Source organism: Thamnophis sirtalis, unplaced genomic scaffold, assembly GCF_051295495.1.
Source record: "Thamnophis sirtalis isolate CommonGarterSnake01/CBP01778 unplaced genomic scaffold, rThaSir2_p1.2 scaffold_4, whole genome shotgun sequence".
NCBI lineage: Eukaryota > Metazoa > Chordata > Lepidosauria > Squamata > Natricidae > Thamnophis > Thamnophis sirtalis.
Window position 1 is genome coordinate 47,028,473 of NW_028261384.1, and position 27,358 is coordinate 47,055,830.

The 27,358-nt window shown below is 37.1% G+C and overlaps 2 protein-coding genes across 2 annotated transcripts in view; one reads left to right on the forward strand and one right to left on the reverse strand.

Moving 5' to 3' along the window:
- Positions 1–1,964: 1,964 nt before the first annotated feature.
- LOC148045831 (uncharacterized protein F54H12.2-like) lies at positions 1,965–3,188 on the reverse strand. The gene is made up of 2 exons (XM_087714380.1): positions 3,067–3,188; positions 1,965–2,889 (listed from the first exon to the last, which is right to left on the reverse strand). The coding sequence occupies exons 1-2, from the start codon at positions 3,186–3,188 to the stop codon at positions 1,965–1,967; spliced, it is 1,047 nt and encodes a 348-aa protein (XP_087570506.1).
- A 16,613-nt stretch (positions 3,189–19,801) lies between these two features.
- Positions 19,802–27,358, forward strand: part of LOC106552492 (ubiquitin-conjugating enzyme E2 E2) — an 88,520-nt gene continuing 80,963 nt past the window's right edge. Inside the window, exon 1 of the mRNA XM_087712855.1 lies at positions 19,802–20,098. The gene's annotated coding sequence lies outside the window, so the exon portion shown is untranslated. The remainder of the gene's footprint in view (positions 20,099–27,358) is intronic.

Below are 27,358 nucleotides of genomic sequence, written 5' to 3' on the forward strand. Positions count from 1 at the left end.
TAGATATTACTAATTACTAGATATTATTAATATTACTAGATCATTATTAATGCATAGATAACTGTGGAACATTACACACCCACCCACACCCACAAACTATGACAGTGCTAGGAAAACACCAAAAAAATAAAAATCCCCCCCCCCAAAAGAAAGACTGCCAATGAAACCAGTTTTTTTTTCCTAAGCCTAAGAACAGGAAAGACAAAGTCACTGGAATAAAAACCATCAAGGCAATGTGGAAAATTATAAAGGACAGGCACTCACAGAACCATCAACCACATCAGAATTAACTAAACAAGTAAGGTGACCAGATTTTCAGATTGGTAAAGAGGGACACCATTGACCGGGGGGGGGAGCTAGGCCGCAGCAGTTACTGCCAGCCCGCGACCTCGCTAGGGACGTCTGGTCACCTTAATTATATACATCCTCTCTCTCTCTATCCATCCATCCATCTGTCTGTCTATCTGCCTGCCTATCTAGTTATGGTATCCCTCTCCCTCTTTCCCCCTCTCTTTCTCCATCCATCTATCTGCTTGCCTACCTATCTCTCTCTCTTTCTCTCTATCCATCCGTCTATCTGCCTGCCTATCTGTCTATCTAGTTATGGTCTCTCTCTCTCTCTCCCTCTCCCTCCCTCATTATCATCTATCTCAGTGTTTCTCCACCTTTTTATAAAAATATTTTTTTAATTTTTTTTTGTTACATAGACGACACATACCCACAACAATAAAAACAAAACAAAACAAAAAGAAAAAAAACCATCATCACATATAGCATGTCGTTTGGTTACAAGTGTTTTAACATTTATCATTCTTATACATTTATTATTTCATTTAATAGGTTATAATATACAGTTTGGGTTGCTTTGTTTACCATCCCTTCCTCCTGTTATAACACCACCTTATTTTCCCTTTCTTTTCTCCCTTCCTCCCTTCTCTACTTTCTTCCTTCCTGCTCTCCTTTCCCTTCCTTCTTCCTGTACCTTTCTCCTACTCCTGCTCTTCCTCATCCCCTTCCTACCCTCTCTCCTCCTCTTTCTCTCCTTTCCATCCTCCTCTCCTTACCTCTTTCTTTTCACCCTCCCTCCCTTCTCTACTTTCCTCCTTCTTCCTCTCCTTCCCCTTCCTTCTTCCCTTCCCTTTCTCCTACTCCTGCTCTTCCTCTTCCCCTTTCTACCCTCTCTCCCCCTCTTTCTCTCCTTTCCATCCTCCTCTCCTTACCTCTTTCTTCTTTCCCCCATCTTCCTTTCATTCTCTCCTCCTTTCTCCCTTGTTCCCAGCGGTCCTTGGGGGCGCGGCGGAAGCCCTGCAAAAGCGCTCCTTTCCCGGCTCGGCTGCCATTGCTGCTGCTGCGGGCAGAAGGGGAGGAGGAGGAGGAAGAAGATAAAGCGGCGGGGTGGTCCCTGCAGCCGCCGACGCAGGAAAGGTGCGCTTTGACAGAGCTTCCACAGCCCTGCCAAAGCACCCATTTCCCGGCTCGGCTGCCGCTGCTGCTGCTCAGGGCAGAAGGGGAGGAGGAGGAGGAGGAAGATAAGGTAATCCTCTCATGCACTTAATTAGATAAAACAAACAATGCTGTTCATAGGTTATTGCCAGGGAGTGCTGCAGTTGAAGAGTTTGGTATGTATACTTCTTAGCTCACAGTTCTAAAAACCTCACAATGTCAATGGGAAAGTCAGAGGTGTCTGGAGACCTTCCATAGGAGTCAAAAAATTCACCATAGCTGTGAGTTGAAAAGTAGAGCACCCTCCAGTACTCACCAGGTAGAGTTTTTGGATGTGTGTTTACAATTAACCTGAAAGGCCTCTGAGATTTTTCTCTTGGGTAACAAATCACTCATGTGTATGCCTAGAAGGAGAGCATTTCCAGACAGCACTCATAGTATCAGTATGGTGCCCATTCTCACATATAATCAAACAAAACGTTCCTTGTGTGGCTGATTTCAATAAGATTTTCAAAGATTGCTTAGAGTATCATGTTGATGGTATTGGGGAGGGGTACAGCAAATCTAATTTCTGCCCTCAGATTTCCATTCTTGATCAGGTTATAGTGCTCTGAGTGGCCTTGATCAGGAGTCAAATCAAAACAATATAACATATAACCATTGTTAAACTCCTCACGGTTGATCAGCACAGAACGATCTTTCATGGATTTGCCAGATATTTGTAACAATTGCATATATTCTCTCAAAAAAGGGTTATGTTCATAATCAGGCTGAAGGGGCTTAGCAGGAGTTTGTTCACCATCACAATACAGGGCACAAAAGTTGATATTATAGTGCTGAAAATTGAAAGGATTTCTTTCATAATTACGGCTAAATGCAGCGTTGTCCACGAAGCCGATCACTAACTGTTTAGGTAACTGTCCTAGAAATAGGTTTTCCTGATTACACACAAGATTGCCTGCAGGAATTCTGTAAACCTTCACACCTACATGGTCAATGGGGTATTTGGCATTTGAGGTAAGCAGTGCCTCCACATGTCCCAATCGTACACTCGGGGATATTTTTACACGTTTTACAAAAAGAAACGTGCCCAGGATTGGTATTTTATAATTTTTGTTAACATCCCTCATCAGACAGAACTCATTTTTACTTCTTGAGAGTTTAATGCTCACATCCACACCATTAATCAATAGCTTGTCTTGAAAAAATAGATCACTATGCAATGGTCCTAGCAGATCCCATTTATGACTTCCAGTTGTATGCCTGGCTCTCGCTCTGATACCAGAGTTACCAGCCATGGTCAGCAAGGTGTTCTCCATGAGCGTCGCATCGTCCTTGTAAAACCCACCCACTGAAAACCGGGTGCCCAAGGCATCTCTACCATAGTTGAGAATAAGTTCAATAAATGCTCTGTATGAGTAGCAGTGATGATTCTGTGTAATCGACCTGATTGAGCAAAGATGCTATGGGATAATTGACAAGGCTCACTATTGCATCATCGTCAATATCCGTGCCATCGGCCTTTACAATCTTTCAGCTCACATACAGCAGAGTATTGTTTAAATCCGTGTAATGTTCGCCGTGCCCTGTTATAAAAAATTCCAAGGAGCATCCGGTGTTCACGCTGATAAAGGAGGGATCTCGATGTACGTGCAGTTTTCAATGCTCGTTTGCATAGGTGCCAATTGAAACAGATCTAGCTCTGATTTGACACATTCCTCTGAAGTCTCGTGGATAAATGCCATTTTATCTTAGAAGATGTTCTGTTTGTCATAGCGCTTCCTTCCTTGTGAACCTTTCCTCTTTGTATGGCGTGGCTTTTTCACAACCTTCCTCTTTTTAGGAGGCATAGGTGGACCAACAGAATGTTTCTTACTGATCACCGCCATATCAGAACCCTCCTGCCCACCCCCAACAACACGTGATACAAGCCGTCCTGACACATCTCTGGCAATGTTATTAGCTGCCACTTTCACATGAAGTTTAATGATTTCTAGCCCTCTCCTCAGTAAAGGCATCACTTTTCGAAAAAGTCCCCGGAACAGACCCCCCCCATACCTGTACCATACATAACAGGGGCTCCTCGAAAACCCGGTAGCCCATTTCCCACCTGTGCTCTGTAGTAGTCTACATAGGCTTGAGGACTCCCGCACTTCTTTATCATGAGCATCCTTCACTTTTCTGAGCCCTGAAATGAAGCTTAGCAATGACCTTACCATGGTTAAAAGCTATGTTTTTGTTCTTATCCGTTTTTATTTCTACAGTAATCGTGTCAATGTAATGCTTGTTTACGGGTTATATAATGCGGTTGGTCATAGGTTGTCATGATTATTTCATTGTCCATACACTGTACAGGTAAGCATCTTAGTAACGGTACATAGAAGTCTCCCACTAACTGTGCACACACGATATCTGTATTAATATACAGTGTGTTTAAACCACCTGTAATGTCCACATCAAAGTCATTTTTTTGGTACACACATGTGGTTGTAATCCTAATATCCAGCCAAGTCCTTCGGTGACTAGTATACTGTAGGGCCTTTAATTCTGATTTTACGTCCAATTGCATCATATTTCATAATCACCTCTGATGGTTCTTCAGACTCCACCATAATCTTGTTCATATTTTTTATCACTTGCTGGATGGTTGCATAGTGACCAGCTTTTAAAGAAAAATGCCATTTTTTTCTCTCATTGGCAATTTCAAAATATTCATTTGCATTTATTGTATTCCAAGTGTGCAGATATTGTAACTCTACCAGTCCTACTTTCCACGATCCCAGAAGCTCTAGAACTTTTGCTAACCTTATAGTAAAGTTGGAACTTTGGTTGTTGGGAAACGCTGCCACCAATGTGTTGCTGGGCAGGGTAATATAGAAGCCTGCCATGTCAAAGATGGCGCACTTCACGCTCCTTAATCCAACTGTTAAACTTCTCTGGCCATCCAGCCCATTTAACTAGGAATTCTCTTTGTTTTCCCCTCCCTCTTTTCCAGACTATTTTTTCAATTCTATAGACACGCTCTTGATTGTTAGGTATTTTTTGTATCTCTTCTGGGTAAAAAGTTCCCTGGACGGGATCCTCTGCATAATCCATTAATCTATATACAGTTCTTTCTCCTCTTGGTACCTGTTCTTTGACAATATTTCATCTGTAAAGGTTTGGTGATAACTCTTTTCAAACTTGCCTTTTAGTTTGGATATCCTAACGTGATCCCCCATCTTAAAGTTTTTAAACTTTCTGACCACTTTTAAACTTTTTCCATATAGATGTAGCCAAATGTCTTTTTCATTAGAGTGGTTTACCGTATTGGGGGCTGTCTGGATACTATGATGGTAAGAGCTATTGTAGCCCTGCATGAAAGCTGGTAAAACATCTACATACCGGTGAGTATTTTTAGCTGTAAAATAACTCCAGATTTTATTTTGCAGAGTGTGATTAAATCTTTCTATAACCGCTGCTTTAGTTTCACTGTGTGTCACAAAATGATGTATGCCATAATGTCCCAAAAGGGTCTTTGGGACTTGTTTAAGAATTCTTTTCCAGCATCTGACTGTAACTTTCTGGGGACCCTTCCGGTTTGGAAGATGCTCTGAAAGACCTCGGCAACCCCCCCATCCGCACTTATCAAATAAACAGACTGCCCAGGCATATTTGGATAGTATATCGATCACTGTTAAAATAAATTTCATGCCATTGTTTTCAAAGGCAAATTCTGATTAATCCACGAGGTCTGCTTGCCACTGACAGTCTATGCAAGAAACTATTATTGCATTCCTAGGAAAATTAATTCTTGTGGGTTTATGAAGGGTGTAAGCATTTTGTCCAAAGAGTCATGTCTTGACCTGCTTCAATGTTAAGTTTTTAATGCTCTTCCGCCTGGCCTTAGTCAATTTACACTCCTATATTGGCCCGTACTTTCTGGTGTATAATACAGTTTCTTCAGAACATTTTTATACTTCATTCTGCACTGTTAACCCGTATAATAAACACACTTTGCTCTTTAGCATAAACCTTTTATTTGTAATTTACAACACTTTCACACTAACTTCGTCAGCAGAATAATAACTTCATCAGAGCTATCATAATAGTCATCATCATCATCATCATCATCTTCAACCTCTGTAGTTCACTGTACAAATACAATCAACATCCACACATGTGCATCCTTCATTGTCATTATCTTCATTTGAAAGGCCCCTTTTAATCCCCCTTGGTAGTAAATGGAGTAATCATGACTCTTCAGAATCGCTCCTTTAATATCATCATTAATATCCTCGGTACAAATGTGGGTAATAGACTTTGTAGGGCTCTAACAATTCAGACTGTCAGCTGCAGATTCTTCCTCGCTTGAGGTGCTTCTTAAAATGATCGTACTCTTGTCATGGTTATGTCCAGGAACAGCCTCTGGTTACATATAAAAAATATCCCGTTGCTAAAGCTAGCTGCAACTCTCCCCCCCCCCCCATTTATTATATAAAATTATCATCAATACACTTAGTAAAAAGTCTATTTAGTTTCATTTACTTAAGCATCCCTCTGCAGATTATCCATTAGTTAATATTTTTCTTATTAAGGAGGCCATCTTGTTATGGTCACATCCCAGAATACCACTTGGAAATATATATTAATTCATTACCTATCACAGTAATAACAGGATTATCCCAATTTATACCCCCCCTTTGAATATATAAACGGTCTTTACTTACAACTTCCACTTGCATAGTCCTGTGATAAATCGCTTCTCTTAGCCATTACCCGCCCTTTATGACAACATATATTGAGGTCTGCATCGTCTTCATAGTCATTCGTGTTACAGCAAGACAGACAGCATCCAAACAAAATAGGTCTGAAGTACTCTAGCTCATCGACAGACGTAGTACAACATATTTTATGGCAATCTTTCAAGACCCCTTCCCTCAGCTCACAGTGCAGAATTGTCTATAAACCTTTTATTATTTCCTTTGTCAGGTTCCATGTTGAGATCTAAGAGGCCTAAGCCTTAAGCAGTTAAATTGCCATCCTTCTGCAGAGGGCCTCTTTTATCAGACCGTGAACCACAGCCAGCGCCAGGGGCAGACCCGAACATGCCTTAGTCAACATTATCGCATCTGCTTCCATGCTCTCAACATGTCCCTGTGTAGTAATGTGATAAGCATTCTTTTGAAAAAATACACATTTTTAGTATTATTTTTTCTCTTAATTCTATTTTTTTTGCCTTTTAGAGCTACTTTTTACTCTCTCCCCCCCCCTTATCAGAAAAATAAATAACTCACATACAAGAAAAGTGGTTTTCTTTGCAAATATAGTATTTTATTTTTTACATCTCTGTAAAGTAAAATAATCATATCAGGGGTGAGGGCCTCTTACTTTGCTTTGATATTGCTTTTTTTAACTTCCTGCTCTGTGTAAAAAGCTGACAGTTTTGGGAAGCCATTTTTCTCATGCTGACAGTTACTCCTTCCTCCCTCCCCCTCCCTCAGAAAACGCTTCATCATTCTTTTTGCTTCTGGAATTGCGAAGGCATCATGTGCTCGGTCCATCAATCATTTTCTTTCAGCCAATGGGAGGTGGCTGTGAAGCAGAGCAACATCACCATTGGCTGCTGCTGTTAATCTCTGGCTCTACAAATACGGACCAATGAGAAGTTCCTCTGGTGATAATTACTATGTCACAATTATTCAAGCTGAAAGGGATTGTGGGTCAGGTATGTCTGGCGTGTTTGTTGTTACAGCATCCCTGTGTGAAAGGCCACGTGTGTCATAATGGGCAGGTGCATGTTTTTGAACCTGTACTAGTAGGTGAGAAGGGTTATGGGTCACGGAGGTTTGGCTCGCAATGACGTTAAAGTACTTCTTTTAAAAAGGGGTTCAGGGAGGGCTGGAGGATATGACATTATAGACCTCCAAGGTAAGGGGTGATGAGGGTGGGAGGTTGGGGATGTGGGTGTGGTGATGTCATAAAAGGGGAGGGGTTACACTGTAAATAAAACACATCACAAAAGGGGCAGAACCATAACATAAACATTCCACAAAAGGGGCATGGGTTACAACATAAATAAAAAAGGGGCAGGGCTAAACCTATTGATAAAAATGGTATGTAGTCCTTACTACTATTACTGAATATTGGAAAATCATTTTTCTTTTTACTAACAGTTACCAGAACCAGTATGTTTTTTAGTGATGTTCAAAGTTGCAGTGCTTGGAAAAAAAGTGAATGATGACCATTTTTCACACTTATGACACTGCAGTATCCCCATGGTCATGTGATCAAAATTCAGACATTTGGCAATTGACACATATTTCTGATGGTTGCAGTGTCCTGGAGTTATGCAGTCATTTGCGACCATTTGACAAGCAAAATAAATGAGGAAGCCAGATTCGCTTAACAACCCATGTTAGTAACTCCAGTGATTCACTTAACAACTGTGGCAAGAAAGGTCATAAAATGGGGCAAAACTCACTTAACAAATGTCTCACTCAGCAACAGAAATTTTGGACTCAATTGTGGTTGTAAGTCGAGAAGTACTTGTATCTAAAATTTAATTACCAAACTATTTATAATTTAAAAAATTAAAGGAAAAAGTTGTATTTAAAATACTCCCTAAAACTATAAGAAAACAGAATGTCCCACTGATTTGTTTATTTCTGCATAATCCAAGAAGGGGATAAAAATAATTGTGAGTATCTGTCAGTTCCTTTAATACAAGGGTGTCAAACTTGATTTCATTGAGGGCCACATCAGAGTTGTGTTTGACCTCAAGATGGATAGGGGGCATGGCTAGGTTGGGTGTAGCCAACTCAAAGTCACTTGTGTCAAGGCTGTTGCAGCCGAAAATGGAGTTTGTGAGCTCCATGTTCACTTGCAGAGACATTGAGGGCCACTCCTTTTTCCTGGGTGGCCCTGTAGGCCAGGTCTAAGCACCCAATGGGCCGGATTCGGATCATGGGCATTGAGTTTGACGCCCCTGCTTTAGTACCCAAACAGATGAGTACAGACCAACTCTGATGAGGATTAAAATGAACTTTGTAGCTTACTTGTAAATACTAAAGAAAAAAAGCTTTGAAGTATTATTTTTCATTTTATATTATAATCGGGGTAGCCCAGAAAATGTAAACATAATAATTCACTTTTTAAACCAATCTTTGTATCATAATTTTACAATATTTTGTCATGAAATTGAGAAGAGGTACTGTTTTAATCTTCCATATGACACTCAACACACTTGTACTGATCCAATTAAATCTATCTCAAACATACATTATCTAATCTCAGTAAGATTTTGCAGTCATAACCAGTTAGAAAAAAAGGAAAATATAAAATATATAAATTATCCCATCCAAATGGTACCAAACACAGCCCTTTAAAACTACATAATAAATATTGTGCAACTATCCGTATACTCCTATACAGATTTGTTCTTGACTTTAGGCATTTTCACTTAGAAAGATATGTGCAGCTTTTATATGTGGTCTTAGAAGAACCAGCTTAGAATAATTATCCAGAGAGGTGATCTCTTTACTTTAATGTAATTATCTTACTGCCAGAAAAAAAAGATTTTTTTAAATATTTATTATGTAATAAATAACTGTAATTTGCTTTATTTCTTTTAGAACAATAAATAGCATTACAATACTAGAATCAATTATAATCTAAAATGAGTAAATATAAGAACTGTATTTTAACCAATTGCATTACTTAAGTTTCAAAAGAATAGATAAAAATAGAAATAATATACCCAATCTAGCATGCTTTTTTCTTTTTTAGCTACTCAGAAATCAGAACATTTTAATTATTCCATAAAATTAGGCCTTTACTAGAAAATTATTTGAAGTTATTCTAGAATTACCTTCTGGAATTACCATAGCTACAATGTCTTTGAACTAGGGTTTCCTGCCTGAACAGAGGTCTATAACTAGAAGACCTCCAAGGTCCCTTCCAACACTGTTATTCCATTCTATATATCATATAATATATGTGGTAATATGCATTATTTTGTATTTATTTATTCTGTCTTGTTTATGTAGTGTATATTGGAGATGGTGACTCTCAGAGCTGTATGCAATGAAATTTCATTTTAATGTAGGCTGATTAGTATACATTCAAAACAGAGGTGGGTTGCTCCCGGTTCGGCTGATTCAGTTGAAGCAATAGTGGAAATGTGGCCTGGCTTGCCACGTCCCCAAACCAGTTCCCTGATCTATTATGCCATTGCCGGCATGTTCCTGCGCATGTGCAGAACAATAGTCAACCAGTAAAACGGTGTGCACAGCGAACCAGTACTGACTGGTATAGGAACCCACCCCTGATTCAAAGTGACAATAAAGTTATTCTATTCTATTCTGTTCCATTCCATTCTATCCCTATTCCATTCTATTCAATAGCAGCATATGAAGATTTCATTTCTGACATCAAGCAATTGTTTCTTTTCCAATTCAAAATTTTATCAAAGGTACACAAACAAGTAATTCATCTCACTAACTTGATCTGTAGTCTTGTTTTATTTTTTTATGATTCAACTTGCTTCTACAACATGTGAATAAGTGTCTCTCAAACTTACACTTATTGAATAATAACTCTTCTCTCCCTGTAGATTTGCTGAAATACTTGGATAAAACTATAATTAATCAAAGGAAACAAGGAGCAATTGAAAATACTTGAAAAGAAAAGTAACAGCAATAACTATAAAAATGTTAAGTCAGCTTGTCATTTTGGCATTTTGTATCACTGATGCCTTTTATTACATGTTTCAAAATACAGAATAAATTAAAATCAAACACAAGGGTTTTTTATCCACATAAATTATTTATAACTATTATAGTTGTTTGCCTAGTGTTATTTTTGAATGGAAATTAGGATGCTTATTACTAGCAGGAAAAGGTGCCTTTCTAGTTTTATAAATTAGAGATATATAGAGAAATTGTTCTCTATTACTCTACAGCCAGCAATGGCAAATATGGATAGAAATCACTGAAATGTGTCAAATGATTGTGATGCAATGATTTATAGATTGATGGTACTTCTCATAATTTAGAATTCCATTATAAGAGACATAAGATCATTGGAAATTGATATGGGTAGTCCTCAACCTATGACCATTCACTTAATGAAATTCCAAAATTATGATGGCATCAGAAAGGGTGCTTATGGCCTATAAAAATATTGCAAAATATTAAACCCACTCCTGCAGTCATGTAAATATGATCTGAATGTTTGGTAACCAGTTTGCCTTTACACTGGCTGCCAAGTTGCCCACAATCATGTTCAGGGGCTGATAAACCCTGCTTAGATGTTGGCTCCTAAAAAGAGAGGCAGTGCAATATGGAAAAGCACAGTGCCTTAGGGTTAGGAAAGGTCCACTGGCCCAACAGAAGTGTCTTTCTACTTGGGGGCTGAAAATTCTATTTGGATTTCACCAAGGAGGATTTTCAGTTTCTGAAAGGAGGCTCTCCAGATCTCTTTCCCCCAGTCAACCCACACTCCTTATCTGGGATTCTGTGTACCTAATGAGTCACAAAATTGCATAATGAATTTAGTTTACCTTTTAGTGCAAGGATTGTGGTCACTGACAGAAACAGTCCCGTGACATTTTGCTTAAAAACTGCTTCGCTCAACAACTGAGATTCAAGTCCCTATCATGGACATTAAGTCAACCATTATCTGAACATTTTTAATGTTTTCATAATTCATGTCAACTCAGGTTAAATCATAAACTTCAAATATGTTTATATGAAGACACCCATAAGACTTTACATCAAGGACTTCCAACCTAGTTACCCTCTATTATGTTTTACTGTACTACCCTTATAAGTTACTCTTCTATTTTAAAACCAAAAATATTATTTTAATTAAAAACATGCCAGAAAATTATAAGTGTCCCAACATATAATGAATCATTCAAGAAAAATCTAATTATCTGTAGTAAGATGAATGATAGTTTGCACAAAATTAAACAATATGGCTTTCATAATGCCATTTAAAATAATAACTATTAACCCCATAAAAATAGTTTAAAGTACTTTTAATATAAATCTGGCTTTAAGATAACTAGCAAAGTTATTTTAAAAATCCAATACATTGAAAACATGAGTAAAGTTATGCTAAAATTTATTAATGATTAAAACCTAACAAGAAAGCTGACTTTCTCAAACACAAAGTGGGGTCGGTCAAACACAATTTATAAATTTATAATGAAGGCATTTCTTAACCTGGCAACAATAAAAGATGCCCTCTTCTGTGTGCCAGAAAGCTTCTGGTAGTATTTGTATTTACAAAATCTCTTTTTAAAACAGGCACTCATTACACGTAAAAAACAAACAGTGCCATTGATAGTATCAAATGTTGCCAATATATTTGACATGACATTAATTTAATCCAAATGTAATATCATAATAATAATTTTAATATTGAAATTCTTTACACACTAGGGCTATCATATAGGTTGTCTTTTAGTAAATGGATATTATTTTCAGTAGCTGTCTTGTCATGACAGTAACTTTAGTGTAGAGTTCCCCAACCCTTCTGACTTTGTGGATCAGCAAAGGCGGGGAAGGGATGGTTCCACACAAGTATCAGCAAGCACACATAGCTCCATGGAGTGTGCACACACTCACCCTCACTCATATAAGTAGAGATATGTGTGTGTGTGTGTGCGCGCGCTTACCCGCCTTGTCCATGGGCCGGTTTCAAACAGTGCACAACCCGGTAGTGGGTCTAGTGAATAGGAAACATCCCTCAATAGCAGTCATTTACAATACAATGTCCATACAGCGCCAAAATCTTGTCTAAAGCAAAATCTAATTAAAACTTTCATAATAATACCATTTTCTAGGCATAATTATGGGGATTTCAGTACATGCATAAATACAGTGGTGGGCTCCTGCCGGTTCACACTGTACATTAATTGTTTGGAGAACCCATTGCTGGAAGAAATCTTTTCCTATTTTACAGGGCTAATCCTGCAAGGAACGCAGGAAGGAAAGATTCTAGTGTGCCTGTATTTCTAGCCTAATCTTTATCTTAATTGCCGCAGCTGCTGCTTTAAGTGTTTCAGAAACTGCTTCTAAAAGCCTTAATGGTTCTTGGCAGTAGCCCAGACTTCCTGCCTGTAGCTGAGCTTCTTTGTAGTCTTCCCCCTTCCCCCCCCCCTCTGAATTTTTTGTGGTATTTTTATTCCTGTGGCTTTTCACACTTACCACCGTTGCAGCATGACCTTGTTCATGCGAGAGCGGGTGAGGTGAAGCACCCCTTAACATTACATTGAGCTGGCCATGACCATCCAGTCACATCACCACCCAGTCATGCCTACCCAGCCAGTCATTAGGACAGAGAACCAGTTGTTAAAAATTTGAAGCCCACCACTGCATAAATATTTTATTTCCATGTTTATATAAGCCAAGACAATATGAAAAAGTGCAATATGCTAAATCAGTTAGGCCTTAACACCTGTAAAAGGGGTCAATTAACGCATACTTACCACATGAGTACACATTATAGTATGAAATTTTGTCCTTGTATGAACATTCTCACAAGACAGAAATTAAAACTGTGTTATCTCTATTATTTCACAAAGCACTTACAATTTCAAGTCCTTAATATCTCCTTTTACTCTATCACACATTATAGCTAGGCTTTTAAAATTATGAAACTATTATAAAGAATGGAGTGATGAGTTTAGAGACCAAAAAGAAGTCTAGAAAACATATTACTATATTCAATGATATACCATATTATATATTATAGAAGAATTTAGAATAACAGAATTTGAAGGGACTTTGGAGGTCTTCTAGTCCAACCCCTTACTTAGGCAGGAAACCCTACACCAGTTCAGAAAAATGGTTATCTAAATCTCTTCTTAAAAATTTCCAGTTTTGGAGCATTTACAACTTCTGGAGGCAAGCTGTTCCACTGATTAATTGTTCTAACTGTCAGGAAATTTCTCCTTAGTTCTAAGTTGCTTCTCTCCTTGATTATTTTCCATGCTTTGCTTCTTGTTCTACCCTCAGGTGCTTTGGAGAATAACTTGACTCCCTCTTCTTTGTGGCAGCCCCTGAGATATTGGAACACTGTTAATACATTGCACATTACATTAATAATATATTTCATACATAATATTACATATATTATAATGTGTATTCATGCATTATTCATAATACTTTTCAATATTAAATTTATTATTATTATTATTATACAATTGTATCACAGCGGCCAGTTGTTTCGCCGGATTTGGCATTGGTTACTAGTCGGGCCCCACCCAGGGGCCTAGGGCGTTGTAACGTATTTTCGTAATATGCGTGCAGATCCAAGCAGTGTGGCTTTTTGCATTTGACTGATGGTGATTTTGTCAATTTTTAACTGTTTTAAATGTAATTCCAGTGCTTTTGGTATAGCACCTAGTGTGCCAATTACCACTGGAATTATCACTGCTGGTTTGTGCCATAGTCGTTGAATTTCAATTTTTAAGTCCTGGTATTTTGCAATTTTTTCATGTTCCTTCTCAGCTACACTGCTATCACCTGGTATTGCAATGTCTATGATTGTGACCTTATTTTTCTCAACCAGTGTGATGTCTAGTGTATTATGCGCCAGTATTTTGTCTGTTTGTATGCGAAAATCCCACAAGATCTTGACCATCTGATTTTCGGTGACTTTTTCAGGCTGATGTTCCCACCAGTTTGTTGCTGTTTTAATATTATAATTTTTGCACAAATTCCAATGGATCATTTGTGCTACTGAATTGTGCCGCAATTTATATTCAGTCTGCACAATTTTTTTACAGCAGCTGAGTATGTGATCAACAATTTCATCAGCTTCTTTGCAAAGTCTGCATTTGGCATCATCAGAGGATTTTTCGATTTTGGCCTTAATGGCATTTGTGCGGATAGCTTGTTCTTGTGCAGCCAGGATTAGTGACTCTGTTTCTTTCTTTAATGTACCTGTTGTTAACCATAACCAAGTTTGTTCACTGTCCACTTTATCTTTTATTTTTTCCAGAAATTGGCCATGCAGTGCTTTGTTCTGCCAACTCTCCATTCTTGATTTTATCATATGTTTTCTGTATTCTTGTTTCGTCTGTTGGGCCTTCAGTAGTTTTTTCTTCTTTACTTCAATTAATAGATGTTCTTGACTTTCTTTTAAATAATCAGCCAGTGCATGTTTTTCTTCCTCAACTGTTTGCTTCACTTGTAATAATCCTCTGCCACCTGATTTTCGGGGCAGGTACAGTCTATCAGTATCACCACGTGGATGTAAACTGTAGTGCATTGTCATTAGTTTCCTGGTTTTTCGGTCCAAAATGTCCAAATCAGCTTGTGTCCAGTTAACTATACCAGCTGTGTATCTTATAACTGGTATTGCCCAGGTATTTATGGCCTTGATTGTATTTCCACCATTCAATTTAGATTTCAAAATTTTCCTAACTCTGTTGGTGTACTCTTGCCTGACAATAGTTTTTACTTGTCCATGCTTGATATTATCCAATTGCAGAATGCCTAAGTATTTGTAGGCTTCATTTTCGTTGCATTTAATTAGTTGGCCATTGGGCATTTCAATTCCCTCACATGCAGTGATTTTGCCTCTTTTTATGGATACTGTGGCACATTTTTCCATGCCAAACTGCATTGAAATATTGGTGCTGAATACTCGGACTGTATTTGTCAATGATTGGATTTCTATTTCTGACTTTCCATAGAGTTTCAAATCATCCATATATAGTAAATGCGAATTTTTTTCAGCTTCTTTGGCTGTTTGGTAGCCTAATTTCATTTTTTTTAAAGATTACTGATAGTGGGATCATTGCGATGATGAAGAGAAGAGGTGAAAGTGAATCACCCTGGAAAATTCCTTGCTTGATATTAACCATTCCGTAGATCTCATTCCCTATTGCCAACTCGGTTCTCCATTGTTTCATCGCCTTTTCAGTAATGGATGTAATATTTTTGCTAATGCCAGTTGTTGCTAAGCATTTTATGATCCAACTATGTGGCAGTGAGTCAAATGCATTTTTGTAATCAATCCAGACCATATTCAAGTTCGTTTTTCTGTTCTTACAATTTTCTAATACCATTTTATCAATTAGGAGCTGATCTTTTGTGCCCCTGCTCCTTCTTTTGTTGCTTTTTTGCTCTACTGGCAAGATGTTGTTTGTTTCCAAATAATCCATCATGTTATCTGCAATAATGCCTGTGAGTAATTTGAAGGTTGTTGGCAAGCATGTTATTGGTCTGTAGTTTTCAGGTGTTGTTCCTTTAGTTGCATCTTTCTGAATCAAGTATGTTTTTCCAGTTGTCAACCGTTCATCAATTTGGCCCTTTTGTAAAATTTCATTCAGTTGCCTGGCCAATATTGCATGTAAACTGGTCAGATATTTGAGCCAGAAACCATGTAATTGGTCCTTTCCAGGTGATGTCCAATTCTTTACCTTTTAAACTCGATTTTTGACCATGTCAGTTGTAATTTCTAATACTTGCATTTGTTTGTTGCCAATGCTTTTCTCAAAGTCATGTATCCACTTTGCTTCCTTATTGTAGTCCTTTGCATTTTCCCACAATTCTTTCCAGAATTAAACTGTGGCCTGCTTTTCTGGTTTTTCACTTTTGGTGTCACCATTCACATTAAGACTTTGATAAAAACGCCGTTGGTCTGATCGAAATTGCTGATTTTGTTTATATTGGATGATTCGTGCCTCATATCTTTCAATTTTTCTAGCTGTTGCTGTTATCTGCTGTTTTACAATCTCTACAGCTTCATTGATGTTTCTTGTATCCAATCTATATCTTCTGATTAGCCGATCTATGGTTTTGTTGTTTTTAAGCCGTTGCTCATGCATGTTCTTTAAGTTACTAGCATCTCCCCTTAATTTTTTGATTTTTTGTTCTAATCGGATTTTCCACTTTGGCTTTGATGCTTTTTCTGTTGTGTGACTAGGTACTTTGATTTTAATGCCTAGTTCATTAGTGACTATTACAGCTGTGCTGTACATTAACTGGTTCGTTTCCAAGATGGATCCTGATTCAATTGTTGAAAACACTGCATTAACCATTTTCATGATAGGGGCCAAAATTTTCTTAGGCACAGTTTTTAGTGATGGTAAACGTTGCCTTTCTTCATTAAGCAGAAAATGCTCCATGATCTTATCCTTCAATTCTTTTTGTTTTTGAGTTAGTTCATCAGTTGGCTCAGTGATAACTGGTTCTAGTGTTGTTGTTGTTGTTGTTGTTGTTGTTGTTGTTGTTGTTATATATTATGTTGTAAACACAAGAACCAGACCAATGGTAAAGTGAAATAAACTTGTCCACATTTAAGAAATGTCTAAGTTGTAAGTAATAATGTGTCTGTGACTTAACATGAAGTATGATCACAGACAGGTGATTAATAACTTATATCAGTGGTTAATGTTTTATTAATTGCTTGTACAAGTATGAATAAACTGTTTTAATATTTTGTCTAATAATATAGACTGATTATCTTAACTGCATGCCTAAAATTACCATGTTTGAAAAAGTTGTGAGGAATGCCACTGGATGCTACGCTTACATACTGATGACAAAACAGTCTTGTATGCTCTTCTACCTATTGACAATCCACAAACCAAAACTAGAATAAGTAATTCTGCGGAGGTTTCATTTTCTAATTTGCCTGTGACCACCTTATGAATGGATGAATCAGATCTAGGAAACCATCTGAGAGAAATGTAGATATGGTACAGCATTGCCTCCTTTGTCTATCTATATCTTACTTTAGATCAGCATGGCAGGAAGTACTGCTCAAGTGATAATTATAAGGAACAATGCTACTAATCAGTTTATTCTTTCTTTTGAATATTTTGTCTATTTATTCCTTTATTAGGTTATAGAATGGGGAAAATTGGAGCTGCTATTTCTATTTCTTCATTGTGAAGAGCATCGTAAAACATCATCCAACTATCACCAATATATCAATAATGGACATAGGCTTTATATTTCCACAATGATATCTGAGTAATATATAAATAGCTAGTGAGAATTTCCTGTAGATTATAACAGGAAGATTGTAGATTGTAGAGTTTATTTGTATGCCGCCCTTTTCCCTGGGGGGACTCAGGGCGGCTCACAACCCAAAGGGGAGGGGGAGACAAACTTTTAACATATAAGACAATACATAATTAAAAACACAACATTCATACCATTCGGGCGGGTTACAGTCTTAGCCCCAGGCCTGACGGGATAGCCAGATTCTGAGGGCTGTGCGGAAGGTCTGGAGGGTGGTGAGGGTACGAATCTCCACGGGGAGATTGTTCCATAGGGTCGGAGCTACCACCGAGAAGGCTCTCCTCCGCGTAGTTGCCAGTCGGCATTGACCGGCAGATGGAATTCGGAAGAAATGAGAATCTGCCAGAAACTAGAAGATGACATGGCTGCTTTTTACATTAACAGTACCTCTGTCTGCAGAATTCCCCAATTGATAGTGGTGTTAAGTCACTATACATTCTAAACTTTACCCTCTTTTTAGAAATTAAAGCTCATTTTGCAAAAATAACTGCACTATGACATAATGCTGTGTTTGTGTGTGTACACATTCACACATATACCAGTGGTATCAGTGGTAAAATTTGCTATCCCAATGATAAACTTTATTCCTTATAAATAAGTACAGTGAGTAAAGCTATCTTTAAAAGTTTTACTATAGGACAAATTAAAAGAAAATGATTGGTAGATCACTTGGCCCCATTTTCACTCCCAGAAAGCAACTTCTGCATGCAGGAAAGCAGCCCCAATCATTTACCTTCATATATGATGGATATTCTGATGCCTCAAATAGCAGGCTTAGTCACCTCTCAAGTTGCCTAACAAATTGCAGATGATGACCTGCTTTTCACCAATGACTTACAAGCTAGGCCACAGGTATCAATCACATCAAGTGACATACTGTGACCTTTTTTGTCTTTGTGGAGCCACGGCGGGCGTAGCCTGCGTGTGATGCATCCGGCCTGCAGGCTGCCAGTTTGACACCCCCCAAGCTAGGCTGTTTCTGAAGACAAGTTCTACACTGTTTTGAAAGTGTACTACACTGACAGTATATGATTAACTGGAGGGAGGAAAATAAGGAAAACTTGCAGCTACTTTATTCAACCATTTCTTCCATATTTGCATTCATCTATATAGTGGTAGAATTGACAATGAGCAGCTAAGGTCAGAAGTAGCCCATTAAAAAGTATGGTCATGTTAGCAAAAACAGTGGAGATTCTGTAAAAAAAAAAACACACCAGAAGTACTGGTATATGTTTTTTGGTGACAGTACTATCAACATTATTGGCAAATCCATTTCTCTTTAATTTTAAATTTAAAAAAAAAACAAATCAATGCTAAAAAAAAGAATTCTAAACCTATCTCTAGAGGACCTTATAAAGACTTGGCAAACATTTCAGAAAGCTCTGATCAGGCACTGCATGGAAGTCATGTCTGTAGAAGCCAGATGCCCTGTCTCTCTAACAGACCAAACCAAAATGGTTTTGGAAGGAAGAGCTCAGTGATCTAAAGAGAGAAGTCTCAAACTGCTTAGAGGCCTTGACAGATGCCCTGATCATTTCATCAGCCACATCACTGATGACACCATAGTCCAGAGCCAAACACATTATAGGGAGAAATGCGAAAGACTTTCCCAGCTGTGAGTGGAGGATGGAACGAGAGCCATATCATGGAGATATATCATATAAAAATAGTTCTGGAAAACATGCTTATGCTGTGGGTCTGGGAATGAGACAGAAGTATAATATGCAAGTTTTGTAACTTTGGAAAACTCCTCTCTATTTTTCCATTTCTTTTATTGCGTTGAACTCTGGATTTCTAGTTTCTTCTTAGGGCACGAAAAAATTCGCAGGTGAGAGCTTTTGATGGGTCAGCCTCATAAAACCCAATTCTGCTTCCATATTCCCAGAGAGAAAAGGACAAGCATTTCTGCCATTTTCGCGTGGGTTAAGTGATCTTCTTCGCTCTCATAAGATCAAGAATTAGCCGTAGTATTTGACTCCTAAACGTGGACTCTTCTTCGCTATTAGCCTCAAGAAAGCAGCGTACAGAGTTTGCGGAAACTCCTTACAGGCATCACTCTTCTCTCGCACCCCTTCTCTTCTGACCTCAGTTTCACCCACACAAGAGAACCCACCTCCTCTTCCCTGCGCTATGCACTTCGCCCTAAACCGACCTCCCCTCTCTCCCTCCCATGTTTTACTTCAACTCGCATTTCCCTTTAAACTCGTGCTTTTGTCTCCGCCTCCCGCCACCTCTTTTCCTCGCGGCCGCGCGTCCTCGCTCCCAATTCCTCAGCTACTTTTCCTCGCGCCGTCGTTCTGCCCTGCCCGCGAGCTCAGGCGCGCCCCCGCCTGGTCCTTTCCCCCCTCCGCCCCCGCTCCAAGGCTAACTCTTGGCTTAATTGAACCATTCGGGAACGCGCTTCGCGCTGCGGGTTTACTTTTCTTCAGGCGACGGCGAAAGCGTAGCTTGGGAACTCATCGTCGAGGGTGGGTGGAAGAGTGGTGGGCGCGTATATGTTTTCCGTGGCCGGCCGTTAAGAGGCATTCCTCACCCCCTACTGGGCGCTTCTTCCCTTGGATAAGGATCGGGACGCAGAGCACCGAAGCTGGAGAGTGAAAGACCTGCGCCTGTCCCTCCTCCTACAGGTAAAAGCCTCGTTTATCCCTTCCCCACTCCTGAAAGTACCCCCCTCTTCAAATACAACCGCTGCTCCCCCACTATTAAATCTGGGCCCGCCTACCGTGGCAAGCACTGCTCCTAGATGTTGATTATCCACGAGGCAGCCCCCCGCCCCAACTTGGCCGTGTTTCCTTCGAACTAAAACGTCCCTCGGTTCACAATTAGTATTTTCTATACCCCATTCTCTGTAATCAGGGTTCCAACACTAACCCTAAGCAAGTAGTTTCCGTTCCATTCCGGTACCTCCGATCTCGTTTCTTCTGCCTAATGTACATCAGCTACTTATCCCCCCTTCCTCCCTCCGTTGTTCTTTTCTCCCTCATTCTTTCTCACCCCTTAGTCTCTTCCACAGACATCCCCAATTCCTCTCTACCCTAGTGGCATCCCTTTAATCACCAGCTGTCTGCTAGCACTACCCAAGACCATGCTACAAATGCCCTTTCATCACCTTTCTGTACTCACAGGAGAGGAAGGTGGATTTGATTCTTTGTGCTTTTATGCACATTGAAGAAGAAGTTCGAACTCTTATTATAATGGGCTATTGGGTATCACAATGTTGCCCAATACAACATCTGTAAAGCAAAAACTAAAAAATATTGCTTCTTGGATATCTATACACAAATCTTTGTGTACATCCCATATGCAGTCCTTTTCATGATCTTTCTATTCCCATCAGTCAAGCAATGCTGCTAAGGTCTGCTAACTGCTAAAATAGATGAGGGGTAAAAGCAAATATCCAAGCTCAGAGAACACCAAAGTCTTTCTAAAGTAGTTTTTGCTCCCAAGCAATAGCAGCACTTTTTATTTATTTTTTTAAAAACTATAAAAGTATATATTCTTATCTCCTTTTTAAAGTATATATTCTTTCTTATCTCTTAATTCTTTCATATAAAAAATAGAACATAGTAAAACTTAAAGCATCCTCTAAAATTTTAGAACAATTCTGTCATTGGCCCAGTTATTCGAATTGATATTTCTAACAGAATTCCTTTTAAAGCTCAAAATCAATCCATTGCCTTCGAATACCATCATTTTCCAAATGTCATTATCTACTATTACAAAGAAATATTCTTATATCAAATTACTCTCAATTTCTTATCTACTTACATAAAATTTCTCATGATCTATTATTTTAGGATAGCTAACTATTTAGTTATCTATCTAGTAATATAATAACTGAAAACTAAACATGTTTAAAAAGTAAGCAACAGTAAGCTCACTTCAAGATAAGTAATACAGTAATTCAACCTAAGGATTACTTTTCATTTCATTTGTTTCCATGTGAACAATTTCTTTACAAAAAGTACTTGTGTGTTGCCCCTTGTAATAGTGTTTATCCAGATGGGAATTTTATGTTAAGTTATAAAACGATAGACACTCATGTGTTTTTCTCAACTGACATTCTTCTGTTGGTATGCACCGTTTTGTACAGAAATGGTACTGATATAGCAAATTCACTCTGTATAGCCTGAGGACTCAACACTTTCTGAGACAATACTTCAGTCTGTATAATCTATTGTCAATTAATCCCATATCACTGAATTATTCCCGTGTTCCTATATTCTCAGTGGATCATTTTCCAGAATTCCAATAGCATTTTCGTTGTATCTTTTAAATGGTTTGGTTTGGTTTGGTTTAGTTTATTAGATTTATATGCCGCCCTTCTCCCAAGGACTCAGGGCGGCGTACAACATTAAAAGAAACACATATTACAAAAGTTTAAAAAAAAAATAGAATATCCCAAACAAACCCAATTAGAATTGACAATAACATTTTTTTAAAAAAAATTGAATTAAAATTAACAATGATCAACAATTTGTTTTGTTTTGTTTAGGCCAGGCTGGCTTGCTGGGAAAGCCAACTTTTTAGGGCGCGTCGGAAGGACTCAATCAGCCTAATAATTTTCCACTTTGAGATTTTTTGAGTTATTGCATCATTCTTATTTTCTCATTTTAATGCTTCCTATTAATTGAAAACATTTTTGTGATTCACCTGTATCCTATTACATTAGCATGTTTGATTTATCCATGAAAATGATTTTCCCATGATAACCTATGATTGCTATCATTATCCTGTTAGTGTTTAACCTTTATTATCTTACTAGTTAAATGTCAATAGTTACCTTTTATCTCCTTATGTACAAAATAAACCTTATATTCCTTTCTAGTTAAATAAAATAAGTATTTTAGTAAGAAATAGTATGTGAACCAGACTTTCGGTAAAAGATATTTCAATCCTCAAACAAAAGAAAAGGTCAAACAATTTCCATTCCCCCTTTAAAACAGATCAGAGGAGTGTGACACAAACACTCTTAAACTTTTCTATAACAGCATTTTGTGATGAGAACTTTCTAAGATTGCTTCCTATCTCCCACTTTACTTATGTCATTTTTTGAATGCTCATATATATATATATATATTGGGCAGCCTATATTTTCTTAATCTCATTACCTACTATTCCCCATTTCTACCTATTTCTTTTCCCTTTTTTTTAGTTTTAAAACTTTTCTTTTTTAAAAAAAACCAGAAGTTCTTGAAAATGGAAATATCACATTTTAAAATTTTTCATTTTTAAATTGTATCTTTGCCATTGCCGGTGCTGCATAATTATGTCTATGACATGTGGCTGTTCATCTCCTTTAGGAAAATAGAAAAATAGGCAGCTTGTTCAAATCTATTCCCGGTGTCTGCTTAAGTCCTCTGCTTTACACTTTTCTCTTCCACTTCCAGAATCTCAAACCTTACTTATTCTAAGGTTTTCCCATTCTCTTTCTATTTCCGCATCCTAAATGCCAGTGTTTCTACATTCTTATCGTTTATTCTGGCTCCTAGTAAATAATATGGGGCTGACTGCTACTCTATAAGAACATGGAATATTTTCTCTTTCTAGCATTTTTGTCTGTTTTTTGTTTTGTTCTGTTTTCCATATCAGTGAAACACCATCAGTGGGGTATTGATCCATCGGTAACAAAAGGAATTGATTGGCTAATCATCTGAGCCTCAAGTTGAGAAAAAGTGATTGGTTCAAATTTATCCCTCCAGCTTTCATGCCTAACGCAAGACTAGAAGTCACATTATCTTGGTTTCTAAACTTAACCACTAGACCAGATTGCCTTTCAGGGATTTGAAATAAATATTCAGTTCATTTTTGCTTTCTTATTTTCCGTTGCCACTAAATCACAATTGTATGTTACTCAAGTTCTGTTCATACTTTCTGGAGGACTTTAAAAGGGCAGACTGGGGGAGCGGGTGAGGAATGATGAAGTTTCTAGTTATTTATTAAAATGTATACAGACCCCAGATTCTCTAATATGCAAATTTGTTTCATTTTCTTGTCTGTTTAACTTTCTAATCATGTTACATCCCTGCCTAAATCCTTTCCTTGCATGTAGAACAATTTAATAAAAGGAATCTAAGCTTTTGTCTTTGCATTGTGACTTAATCTTGAAGTACTTGTTTGTAGTAGTGCTAATAACAGAAATAAAATGTTTTCCAAATGCATCATTCTCCTTGGTTGACTGTTTGTTCTTGTTTTTGTTTGACCATATGTAAAAGATTGAACTTCACATGTTTTGATATTGAAAACATTTGTTCCAAACATTTATATTTAGTTGCAGATTTTTTAAAAAGTAACTTAATGTTCATTTTAAATGGTTTCAGTGAACTACATGAAGTTTACAAAAGAGAAAAAGAAAATAGACAGATAATGACAGATTTAAACATTTATTTTTGATTGTAAAAGTTTGCATTTTCTTATTGAAATATGTTATGCCTTATGCACAAAGTGTTATGCATTTATCTGATGAATTTTAACACTTGAAAAAGAAAATGTGGTTGATTTTCATCAATAATTTTTATGGCACACAATTGTTAAAAAAGTATATACTTGGAGAACACTTATTTTTTTCTGGCAAACCACTTGAAAGTACTATATGCGCATATTTTGTTGTCCTTTTTAAAAAAGTTGTGTTACTTGAAAAGATCCATTTTAAAGGGAAGAATAGATGGTAGAATTCTTTAGGTTTTTATTTTAATATAAAACAGATGAATTAAATATGCATATGACAATAATAGTTCAAAATATTGTACAGTAAAAATAGAGTAAATATTTCAGAATTATAAAAATAAAGTAAATATTTTAGAATTATTTCTTTTTTCTCTCAGAGTGACTTTCTTAACCCAACACTTTATAGGAAAATTGTGGGAACTTGGAGGAGGAAGGACTATTGGTATGTTTGACACCTTGAGTTGTATATGAAAAAAGAGATTAAAAATTAGTAAGTGTTGCAGTTTTATAAACAGTTGTCATTTGCAATATTTGAAATTATATTTATCCATATAAAGTCTGTTTGGTCTAGTGGTTAAGGCACCAGTCTATAAACCAGCAGACTGAGTTCTAACCCACCTGTGGCATGAAAACCAGCTGGGTGATTTTGAGCCAGTTGCTCTTTCTTAGCCCAACTCCCTTCACAAGGTTATTTTTTAGCAAGAAAATATGAAGGAATGTTAGGTGGTATGTTCACTGCTTTGAGTTATAAAAATAATGATATGGTAGAAATGAATAAATATTATTTAAAATTTATTGGCTTTCCAACTCCAGTGAGCAGTGTTCAAAACACTAGAAAAGGTTAGCTTAAAATGTTAAACCACACAGCCCAAACTAAAATAATCTAATAAACAACGAAATAAACAAAATAAAACAAGGATCTTAGACAAATAATAAATATTGACTCCATGTCTGGGACCAAAGCCAAATTTTTGAAAAGATAATAATATTACAAATGTGATTAATCAGTGGTATTTTTAAGTAAATTAATTTTTAATGATTTAAATATTGTCTTCCTATCTTTGTAATTTTCTTTTGAAAATGAATTGTTTTTACATCTGGAAACTCTTTTACCAAAATATTATTTCATTATAATTCAATATGTTTTTAACCTGAAAAAGTCTAATACTTTTTATATTGCTTTTTATTAACCAGCTAAAATGTGTCACTTGAGTTGTTGATCTCTACCTTTTCATCAGAATTAGAATAACAGAGTTGGAAGAGACTTTGGAGGTCTTCTAGTCCAACCTCCTGCTTAGGCAGAAAAACCCACAACACTTCAGACAAATGGTTATCTAATCTCTTCTTAAAAACTTCCAGTGTTGGAGCATTTACAACTTCTGGAGGCAAATTGTTCTACTGATTAATTGTTCTGTCAGGAAATTTCTCCTTAGTTCTAAGTTGGTTCTCTCCTTGATTTGTTTCCACCCATTGTTTCTTGTTCAGACCTCAGGTGCTTTGGAAAATAGTTCGATTCTTTCTTTGTGGCAACCCCTGAGATATTGGAACACTGCTATCATGTCACCCCAGTCCATCTTTTCGTAAGACTAGATATACCGAGTTCCAGAAACCATTCTTTATAGGTTTATTCCTTGAGTCCCCTAATTAGGGAATCTTTGTTGCTCTTCTCTGCTCTCTTTCTAGAGTCTCAACATCTTTTTTACATCATTGTAACTAATATTGGATGCAATATTCCAAGTATGACCTTACCAAGGAATTATAAAGTGGTATTTACATTTCACGTGATCTTGATTCTATCCCTCTGTTTATGCAGCCTAGAACTGTGTTGGCCTTTTTGGCAGCTGCAGCAGCACACTGCTGGTTCATATTTAAGTGATTGTCCACTGGGACTCCAAGGTGCCTCTCATAGTCACCACTGTTTGAGCAAGGTGCCATATATACTGTACCTGTACATTTTCGTTTTCTTGCCTAAAGTTTTATTATTATCCTAAACCTCTAAACCATTTAATTATAATAGAGGCTAACTAGAAAGAAAGATAAGACATGGTCTCTTTACTCACTTTAGGGGAAAGCGGGTAGCAGCCCATGTGTGCTACTCTTAAATTATTTTCACTTTACAGGCAGCAGCGCAGAGTAATTACTGAGACAGCTCAGTAGTAATTACCTCCAGAGTTCTATTGGTGCCTTGCATCATTTTTGCCTTGAGAACAGAATACAAGCCCACAAGATTGATAAGTACTTGCTAGAGCAATAGAATCAAAAGGGGCTTTTCTATGAGATCTTTTGTTTTTGAAGCAATGTGCTTTATAAGAAGCAGGCTTCATTTCATAAGAATTTTAATAGAATACTTGCTGACTTGTTTCTGGCATACTGAGAATGATGTTATAACTACCCCTTTGATAACATTGTTTATTTTGTATTATTACTAATTTATTTCTATAATTTATTCCTATAATAGGCCTACAACTGAAATATATATAAGAACTTACATTGTGCAGGGCCTTGAAGACTTTGCACTTTGTCCAAGCTTTTGACCAGGGTGATTGAAACCCTCAAGAAATATGTGTGTGTTTTAATAAATTTATTTAGATACAGTGTTAAGCTTCTACAAATATTGATCATTTAAATATTGGCCTGCTTGGTTAAAATTGCTCAGCTTTGTTTGTTTTAGATTTGTCATCTCCCCCTGCCCCCATCAGTTTTATCAAAAAATTCTCACATTTTCTCAATTAAAGCAACATGTTAAAACATAATTGTCAAAGTGATCAAAAATGACTTTCAGAAGTCACATTGCTTTGATAATTCTGGTACAGTTATTTTCAAGCAGTATTTGGATCAGGAACATAATATTAGCTCATTTGGGTTGTTTGTGAATTTGGGGAATTATTGCATTAAAGTCATTCTGTTCCAAACCCCAGTCAGAATGGGCAATTTGGTTCCCTACAGATATTTTCAACTACAGTTCCTACAATCCTTTGCTTTAGACTTTGATGACTCAGTCCCATTTAGGGACAAATATAAGCTTATTTAGAATATATGTTTTGATGTTGATTCATATTTTGAAATATATTAGGGAAATATATTAAACACTTGGCTTAATGTGTTTTGTATTGATTAGCATTAAATATTTTTTTTATTTTGAAATGTATTGTTATACAAAATAGTATTATATTTTCAGACATAGTAGACCTTTCTGAATGGTTGTGGTATGCATATTTGCAGAAAAACATGTGCCATAAATTTGCAACTAGACTTGTTTAAGTTCTCATTTTATTTTTAAAAATTTGTTAAAATATAGCTCTCTACGTGGTAGAGATTTTATAGAACAAGATCCTTTTATGTTCTTTCAGCTATATTCACTCATTAATATCTTAGTTTGTTTATGTCTTAATATAATCTTTACTGCTTTATTTAAATCATCTAGTAACTTCCAAAATCAG

Excerpts from the sequence above, each read along its gene's own strand:
- LOC148045831 (XM_087714380.1), bottom strand. The coding sequence starts at position 3,188 with ATGGCATTTATCCACGAGACTTCAGAGGAATGTGTCAAATCAGAGCTA. Across the intron at positions 2,890-3,066 it reads GAGATCCCTCCTTTATCAGC|GTCGATTACACAGAATCATC; the intron begins GTGAACACCGGA and ends TTGCTCAATCAG.